At 49.9% G+C, this 9301-nt stretch overlaps 1 protein-coding gene across 2 annotated transcripts; it reads left to right on the forward strand.

The window, feature by feature from the left end:
* Positions 1 to 3727: 3727 nt before the first annotated feature.
* Positions 3728 to 7526, forward strand: LOC116504549 (zinc finger protein 239-like). 2 transcript variants are annotated; one of them, XM_032211629.1, is made up of 3 exons: positions 3728 to 4161; positions 4882 to 5199; positions 6092 to 7526. In XM_032211629.1, exon 3 carries the CDS (start codon positions 6182 to 6184, stop codon positions 7343 to 7345), a length of 1164 nt encoding a protein of 387 aa, XP_032067520.1. In that variant the 5' UTR covers positions 3728 to 4161; positions 4882 to 5199; positions 6092 to 6181; the 3' UTR covers positions 7346 to 7526. The 2 variants fall into 2 exon arrangements, with proteins under 2 accessions (XP_032067520.1, XP_032067522.1); XM_032211631.1 differs by having other exon boundaries at positions 4945 to 5199.
* The last annotated feature ends 1775 nt before the right edge of the window (positions 7527 to 9301 follow it).

Genomic DNA, 9301 nt, shown 5'->3' on the forward strand with positions numbered 1-9301 from the left:
TTTTGCAGGTGGTCCAGTTGCCCAGAGGGGTGACTTGTTCTGCGCCCAACTGGCCATGCTCACCCACGCTCACTGGTATCACAGACCCAGCACACACCTTGATTATGAGAAGTCAGTGGTGCCCGTGTGATGGACTTGTGTCCCTGACTACCGTATTTGTCAGAGTATAGGATGCACCGTTTTCCTTCAAAAAAAAGGGGTGAAAATCTGGGTGCATCTTATACACTGAATACAGCATTTTTGGCCTCCCAAAGCCCCGCCCCTTCACCAAAATGGCCATGCATAGCCTTTAGGGGGCTTCCAGAGTGCTCCTGGGGGCTGGGTAAGGCAGAAATGAGCAAAAAATGGGCCGTTTTTTTGCTTGTTCCCCCCCCAGCCCTAAAAGCACTCTGTAAGCCTCCTAAAGGCTATGCGTGCCCCATTGTTTGGACAAAAAACGGGCCCGTTTTCACAAAAACCGCTTTGGTCGCATTGACCGATGATCTCTGGAGGGCCAGAGATGGAGGCTATGCGTCCATCCTGGTTCTCCTTGACCTCTCAGCGGCTTTCGATACCATCGACCATGGTATCCTTCTGCGACGACTGCGGGAGGTGGGAGTGGGAGGCACTGTTCTGCGGTGGTTCTCCTCCTACCTCTCGGACAGGTCGCAGTCGGTGTTGGTCGGGGGGCAGAGATCGTCCCTGAGGCCCCTAACATGTGGGGTACCTCAGGGTTCGGTCCTATCCCCCCTACTATTTAACATATACATGAAACCGCTGGGCGAGATCATTCGGAGGCACGGGATAAAATACCATCAATATGCGGACGATACGCAATTGTATCTGTCCGCCCCGTGCCAACTCAATGAAGCGGTGGACGTGATGAACCAGGGTTTGGAGGCCGTTAAGAACTGGATGAGTGCTAACAAACTGGTACTCAACCCGGATAAAACCGAGTGGCTGTTGTGCTTCCCCCCCAATAATTTGGCTAATACACCAACGCTTAGGCTGGGGGGTCAAATTTTATACCCCTCAGATAGGGTCCGCAACTTAGGAGTCCTCCTGGATCCACAGCTGACTTTTGATCACCAGCTGTCGGCTGTGACCAGGGGGGCATTTGCCCAGGTTTGCCTGGTCCGCCAGTTGCGGCCCTACCTAGACCGGGGGGCTCTCACAACAGTCACTCGAGCCCTTGTGATCTCTAGACTGGAATACTGCAATGGGCTCTACATGGGGTTGCCCTTGAGGTGCATCCGGCGACTACAGCTAGTCCAAAATGCAGCCGCGCGAGTGATAGTGGGCGCACCGCGGTTCGCCCACGTTACACCTGTCCTCCGCGAGCTGCACTGGCTACCTGTTGGTCTCCGGGTGCGCTTCAGGATACTGATGACCATCTTTAAAGCACTCCATGGTAGTGGATCTGGGTACTTGAGAGACCGCCTTCTGCCGATTACCTCCCTAAATCGACCAATTAGATCGCACAGACTGGGCCTCCTCCGAATCCCATCTGCCAGTCAATGTCGACTGGCGACCACACGGAGGAGAGCCTTTTCTGTTGCTGCCCCGACCCTGTGGAACGAGCTCCCCATGGAGATCCGTACCCTCACCACTATCCAGACCTTCCGCGCAGCCCTCAAGATCTGGCTCTCCCAGCAGGCCTGGGGATAGGTTTCCAATTACCCGCCCGAGTGTTTGATTGCTGAATGAAAGTTGTGTTTTATTATTTTTTCTTTGTGCACATATTGTTCTGTTTCTGACCTTGCACCCCCCTCCCCTGTGGTTGTAAGCCGCCCTGAGTCCCCTCAGGGAAAAGGGCGGCATATAAATCCCAATAAACCTATAAACCTAAACCTAAACAAAAAACGGGCTGTTTTCGGGAGGCCTGCACAGTGCAAAAAACATATTTTATTTTGCCTCTTCAAAATCTTGGTGCATCTTATACTCTGGTGTGTCTTATATTCCGAAAAAAACGGTACGTGGCAATTATGCTGTGTATGATGAAAATGTGCTGTGCAAGATGTGGTGGGCTAGGATCCTAGGGAAAAAAGGAACATATGTTGGTCACATCTATAAATATACTATAGTTATACTGTGACGTTTAGGCTGAAGTGATGAGCCACTGCCCTGTTGCTATGGCAAGGCGGCAGAATCCTGAAAATTGAGTGTCTTTGAGGACGTAAGGTATATAAGGCAAGAGTGAAGAATGGGAGGTGCTCCGTCAGTTTCAATCCTTCCCTTCTGGCGGCTCGATTGATTTGACCCTCATTGCAATGTGATTAATGTAGGTGCTTTACGTTTATTATGCTGTAAATTCTAATAAAACATCTGGATTCTGAAGTGACACTTTTTGTGGTGTACTGTCTGTTCAATCATTATTAAATGTAGCTACGCTCATAATCAGCTTCCCCTCCACTCCCCCCCTCCCAGTTGAGAAGTGAATCTGGCTTCCCCATTGACTTTGCTTGTTGGAAGGTCGCAAAAAGAGCACAGTGGCGGCCGTAAGTGTGAACCATTTGCCAAGCACGTGAAATTTGATCACATGACTCTGTGTGTGTGTGTGTGAGATGCGAACTATGTCCTAAGTGTGAAAAACTTTTATAAATCACTTTCTCTATTGCCCCTGTAACTTTGAACTGTCACTAAATAGAATGTAAGTTGATTTTTGCAGTTGTTACTTGTTCTGTAGGCAAAAAGGGAAGGGATCCTTTGTGCAGAGGCTTATTCTGAGAGTGGAGCCAGAAGGAGAAATTCTGGGCTGAGTTGGGGGGAGGAGAGAGGAAGGACAGAGGGACAGAAGACAAAGAATTTGGAAGTGATGGTTGCTTCAATGTGAGATCTCCAAGGGAGGGTGGGGAGGGGAGAGGATCTCTAAAGCCTTTTCCTATTGCAGAGCCACCTGCTCAGTCTCCGTATCCTTCCTGGGGATCCCGTGGAGGGAAGCTGAAGGGATCCGACAGAGCTAGGAAAAGGTTAACCAGCAGCCGGGAAGGTTCCTATGACGGAGCTTCTCCAGGTGCCTTTTTTCAGCTTCAGCTCACAGGAAGAAGATGATGATGATGATTTCCCCCCATCGGGAGGATCCAAAAGGGATCGGGAACCCGATGTGGGCAGATTGCCAGAATTGGCTGCGTCTCTCGCGGCCCCCAGAGGAGGGGATGATGGGTTGGGGGGAAGCGAGGGAAGAGGAGGAGGAACTGCATTTGGGCGACCATCCGGCCCCGGGTGTGGAGGAGGCGATGCCGGCAGGGATCCTCCCCCCACGAAACGCCTGCAGGGATCCATAGGACGAGAAAGGCAGAGAGGGATGGGGGGGGGAGCAGCTGCCTAGATCCACTTTGAGAATCTTTGGATCCACCAGAAGGGATCCGCCGGAGGCTCCTTCCCGATCCTCCCCCTGGCGCTCCCCCAACCGCGGCTGCACGGAGGCCTCTTTTCTCTTCCCCGATCCCGCCTCAAGCCGCGGAAGGGAGCCCGGAGAGTCCGGGAGCGGCTCTTCCTGGGGCTCCTCCGCATCCCCCTCTTCTCCAGCCTCGGCAGGCGCCGCCATCCCCGCCCTTCCCTCCGCCACTCTCGGGCCTTCCGTTGCCCTCAGGGACGCTGGAGCCCCGGCGGGGAACCGAAGGGCGCTCTTCGCATGGGCAGAGGCACCCCGGACTGCACAGAAGGAGGAGGGGAGGAGCCCCAGCTGGGAAGGGGAGGGGCTGAGGCTGCAATAGGGGGAGGGGCCACAGGGCGAAGGGCGGAGCCATTAAGCAGAGCAGAAGCCCCGCCCCCGGCTCTGTCTCTCTCCCCCTCCCCCCCGCCTTACTGCCTGGATTTCCGCTTCCCACGGTGATTTCCGCTCCTTCCTCGGAGGATCTGCGCTGGATCCTTCGGGAGAGGCTCCTGGATCCCGCTGGGGGCAGGTGGGGCTGCTCTCCCTTCGCCCTCCAGGCCGCCCCTCCAGCCAGGAGATCTCCCCCCCGCCCCCCGCCAGGAGGAAGGGAGCTGCGGATCCCGATCTTCGGCTCGCAGGGTTTTCCTCGGGGAGATCCGGGCTCTGGCGTTGCTTGAAGGGAGCGGATCCCGCCCTTCCCTCCAGGGGGACAAAAGGGGCTCCGTCCCTCGGCTGGATCTGCCCCCTCCTCTCCCGGGCAAGGCTCCCCGAGGGGGCTCCGGGTGAATCCGGGAAGGAACTTTGGGGTAAGTTATTTTTTTAGAAGGTCTCTCTGTGGTCCGTCAGAGGTCTCTGAGCATCCCTATCCCACAGGTGGAGTTGGAAAAACGGAGCTTTAAAACCTTTGTTGAGATTTGTCATGTGCTCTTAACACAGAGCGACCTCATTGCAGTGGGGGGGTGGGAGTTTGGGAGAAAGAAAAAAGGCTCTAAATGAACTGAATTGAGTTCATGTTGTCTTAACCCACAAAGATCCTTTTTCTCTGAGCTCAATTTAAAAGGGGAACAGATGAAATCCTTGTTCTTATGCTAATGTTTCATCTGCTTGGTAGAATCAGGAGAAATATTTTCCTTCTTTTGCCCTGAAGGGGCTGTGATGTGGCCCTGAAGGGTGGATGCTTTACAAAGCAAAGGTTTTAAGGAGCTTTGGAGGCTGGTTGCCACCTGATGTTCTCCTCTCCTTCCTGACTATTCCCTGAGGGACTGCCATGAAAGGGTGGGAGGCAGAATGAATCTGAGGGGGGGGAGCCTTGCAACCTCCAAAAAGAGCAGGAAAGAGGAGCCCTTTTCTGATCTCTCTCACCTTCCTTTGAGTTTTCCTATTCACAACTATGCATTGGTCCCTCTTGGGCTTCATCCTGCTGGTTTCCTCCATTATGGCCCAACAAGATCTTCTTGAACCTCGATTCTGTCTCCTGTTATTTTGTATCCTCCTCAAACAACCCTATTTTTCTCTTCCTCCTCCAGGTCGTTTATAGATTAAGCTCAGCATTATGTCGGCATCTGAGTCCTTTTCATTTCCCTTTGCAGGGGAATAGTGAAGATGTGGCTGTGAACTCCAGAGAGGAGAAAGGGGCATTCTTGGATCAGACCCCCACCCGAAATTTTGGCCGGGACTCAATCTTAGAAAATTTGGAAATCTTGGCCCCGTTGTAGGAGGAGCTTCCTGCACAAAGGGCCAATCGGTTAAGGAGAAATCAAACTGTTTGGCGGTGGGGATCCTCCCTGGCCTTGACCCAGAGGGGTAACAAGTAACCCAGAGACCTCTTAAGATTAACTTTAAAGGTGAGTCATTGAAACTTTGTTTGGAAAATAAGCTTTTTAAAAATCTTTATGTGTTGCTTTATTTGCTCTGATCGGCAATGATCCTTCTCGGGGCGCCTGTGCTGTCACCCCCGGAGAAAAATGAAACTCCGAATCGGAGCCATTTCCCCCTCCTCCTTTCCTGTGGGATCTTCTGGGATCGAGTCTCTTTTAGGGTGCCCTGACTGAGCTCCTCCTTCTAATACACAAACACACACACAGCATTTTGGTCTGACCTGGTTGTGCTCAGGGCATCGGAGAAGCAACCTGGGGTGTTTGTTAAGTGAAGGCAGACCCAGGTGAGAAGCACGGCTTTGTCTTGTGGGGGAGGGAGGCCATCGGAGTCCCATCAGAGTCTGCATTTGACTTGAGGGGTTCCTGGAGAAGCTTAGAGATGCTTTGGGACACGTTGCTTGGAAACAACATGGAACAGGCGGCTTGGAGAATGGCAGGAAGGCTGCAGAGGCCTCCGGTCTGGGAATTAAGGGGGCATTTCTGGATGGCAGCAGTGACACTGGGCTGAAGTCCAGTCCTGGGGTCAGTGGCAGATGGCTGAAATGGCTGAAGGCCCCAGAACTCCACTTAAGGCACCATCTTGGCACTTCTGCCCCATTGCAGGGCCCAGGTGGGGCGACTGAGGCTTCTGGGGGCGGCTGCAGCTCTCCTACTTCACGCGTGGCCTGTGCTGGACTTCCAGGGTCTCCCCGCCCCCCTTCAGGCACCCCTCCACCTCTTCCCTGGGTCTGCCTTCACTTAACAACCTCCCAAAAATCACTTAATGACCACAACAACATAAGTGTTTTCCTTCTAGAGATATTGTGACTCTCTATATTTCCGAAAAGGAAATACTCTTCTCTGTTTTTCCTTCCAACAGCGGATAAAAGATTGTGACCAAGGATTTACCTTGAAGACAACTGTCAACAGAGGGTAGAAAATCAGCCCAAGGCAGCAGCCGCCCGAAAGGATGAAGCTTAGGAAACGCTTGAATCCCCCATCAAACACAAGCAGCATTGCAAAAAAATCCTATGAATGCTCAGAATGTGGGAAATCCTTTGCCAGCAGGTCCCTCCTTTTGACCCACAGGAAGGTCCATGTGGGAAGTGGATCCAGTCAAGGTTCAGAGGGGAAGAAATCCTTCTCTGGGAAAAATTCCAAAGATCTCAAAATCCCCCCAAGACTAAAACCCTATAAATGTGAGGAATGTGACTTGCGCTTTGGTCAAAAGGCACACCTTCTTACACATCAGAAAATCCACACTGGAGAGAAACCTCACCAGTGTCTAGAATGTGGGAAATTTTTCCGTGAAAAACCCACCCTCAGAAACCACGAGAGAATCCACACAGGGGAGAAACCTTACAAGTGTTGGGAATGTGGGAAGAGCTTTTCTCAGAAAGCTCATCTTTGTTCCCATGAGAAGATCCATGCAGGAATCAAACCTTACAAGTGCTTTGAGTGTGGAAAATGTTTCACCTGGAGTTCATCTCTTCAGAGTCATTGGAAAACACACACAAGGGAGAAAAATGAAAAGTGCCTGGAATGTGGGAAGTGTTTTTCCTGGAAATCAAACCTGCTGCAACATCAGAGAATTCACACTGGAGAGAAACCTTTTGAATGCCCAGAATGTGAGAAACGATTTGTATATTCTTACGAGCTTCAGAGACACCAGCTGAGGCACAAAGGGGAAAAACGCTATCAATGTGGGGAGTGTGGGAAATTTTTTTATTTGATAGGTGAGCTTCGGGTTCATGAGAGAATCCACACAGGGAAGAAACCCTACAAATGTGGGGAGTGTGGAAAATGCTTTTCCCATAAACCAAACCTTAAAACCCATCAGAGGGTCCACACAGGAGAGAAGCCCTACAGATGCGTAGAATGTGGAAAATCTTTTGCTCAAAGTGGAGACCTTTCGTCACATCATAAAATCCACACAGGGGAGAAGCCGTATCAATGCAACGAATGTGGAAGATTTTATCGTACCTCATCAGCCCTTAGAAGTCATGAGAAAGTTCACACGGGGGAAAAAAAATTCAAATGTTTAAACTGTGGGAAAGCATTTGCTAATTCAACTCACCTTAGAAGTCACAGCCGAATCCATACAAGAGAGAAACTTCTCAAATGCTCAGTGTGATAAATGTTTTTCTCAGAAAAATTCTCTCTTGATGCATCAGCGAATCCACGCTGGAGAAAAACCATTTAAATGAGTGTCGGAAATGTTTTGCCCAACCTTCAGCACTCCTGATGCACACCCGTAATCACACAGGAAAGTAGGCATACAAGTATGCAGAGTGTGAGAAACCATTTCCTAGCAAATCAAAGTTCAAAATGCTCCAGAAAGTCCACAACAGAGATAAACCTGTTTAGTCGTGAACAATGTGGAAAACATGCATTTTTAAATGTCACATGTTAAAATTCACCAGGAACTGAGTTATATGTGTGTTGGTAGAGAACTGGAAGTCTTTGATTATGACCACAAATGGGGAATGGATTTCGGGTCATAAACTGCTACAATCATAACCTGCACCCAGATCTTTTTGTTATTTTTTACTAGCCATTGTTAATGAATTTAACAATGGCTTTAATAATGAAAATTTAGAGAGGAGAAAAATGGGCTGAGGGTGGAATGAAGATGCATCCTTATTATTTTATTTAGTGATAAAGGGTTGGTGTTGAATATGCTGGCTGAGGATGAAGAGGAAAAAATTATTTTTCCTACTATCTTTTGGGGAGGGTTTTTTTCTGTTTTTCACATTGTTTTTTCATATGTTCATGCACATACATACAGGATATTTACAATCATACTGTACACAGTTGTGCTAAAGTTCTTTTGTTGATCTGCGTAGATAACTCTTAAAAAAATATTATGGATGGTCAAAAGAGTCAAAATGGCAATCAGATGGTGCCATGCTCTGCAGTCAAATCCTGCTGCTTTCTTTATCAATATGAGATACTGAGGGTAGATTAATGAGAAAAATGAATTTCAACAACTTCTGGAACCATCATAACTAAACTGACAAAAGTGAAGGTTCTAAAAACTTTGAATGCTGATATGCTCAGAAGCCAGGATCAGCCGCACTCCTATTGGCTACTTCAGGGGGAATCTGGCATCTCCCCACCCCTCCAAGCACAGGGCGGGGCCCCCTCTGAGCCCCTTGATCCAGACACCTGGTTCCCCCGAGGCGCCTGGTACCCGGATGCTCCTCAGGTCTGATGGAGGCTCTTTCTCCTTATGGATTTCGGGCTCTCTGGGAAGAAGGTCCAGTCCTGGGAGACACGGAAGGTCAACTGGAAGTAGGGAAAAGAGCCCAGTGTGCCTGTTTCACACTGCTAATTCCTTCACACACACACACACACACCATCTCCATCTGCCAGCCTTCAGCTCCTCCTGCCAACAAAGGGGGTTTTATTACTTGTGGCCCTTTCTGGGGACGGACGGACTGTCCTTCCTTCCCTTCTGAGCTCAAGTGGGAGAGGCTGACTTTGGGTCGGTCCCCTCTTTCAGCCCAGAGCTCATCAGGCACAGCTGGAGGGCAGAGGCAGCCATGGGGGTTCACCTTTCACAGTTTCAATGGACCCCACCTGCCAAAGCTATTCATGACCTGGATCCAAAATGTGCAGAGACCCACTTAAGGTTGAAAGTTGAGGAATCACCTGCACTTATTTATTTATATTTATTTAGTATCAAATATGGAAACCACCCACTTCACAAGTTAGCTTCTTTGCCCCGTTAGGAAATATCTATGCTGTAAATTGTGGACTGAATGTCATAAAGCGCTGATAAACCTTGTGGCGTTTTGCAAAAGGGGGTCATTGTATAAAGGCAAGAAATTGGACTCTGTGTACAGAGTTGTCTTGTAAAACACAACTCTGAAAAGGGACTCGCAACTCTAAAGCCAAAATCAAGAAAACCAAAACAATCAGGTGCCTGAGACACACCCACAAACACAACCAAACTCTAATTCTCCAGTCCCAGCCTTCCTCTGTCCCAGACATTGGGGAGGGAAACAGCCCCCTAAAGCTTTCCAGAAGATTGGGGGGGGGCTGAAGCATCCTCCCCAGGAAAGGGTCTTTCCCAGGACAGGGGCTG

This window comes from Thamnophis elegans, chromosome 2, assembly GCF_009769535.1.
Source record: "Thamnophis elegans isolate rThaEle1 chromosome 2, rThaEle1.pri, whole genome shotgun sequence".
Classification (NCBI taxonomy): Eukaryota; Metazoa; Chordata; class Lepidosauria; order Squamata; family Colubridae; genus Thamnophis; species Thamnophis elegans.

What these genes read in the sequence shown, in the direction of transcription:
- LOC116504549 (XM_032211629.1), top strand. Translation starts at nt 6,182, where the DNA reads ATGAAGCTTAGGAAACGCTTGAATCCCCCATCAAACACAAGCAGCATT.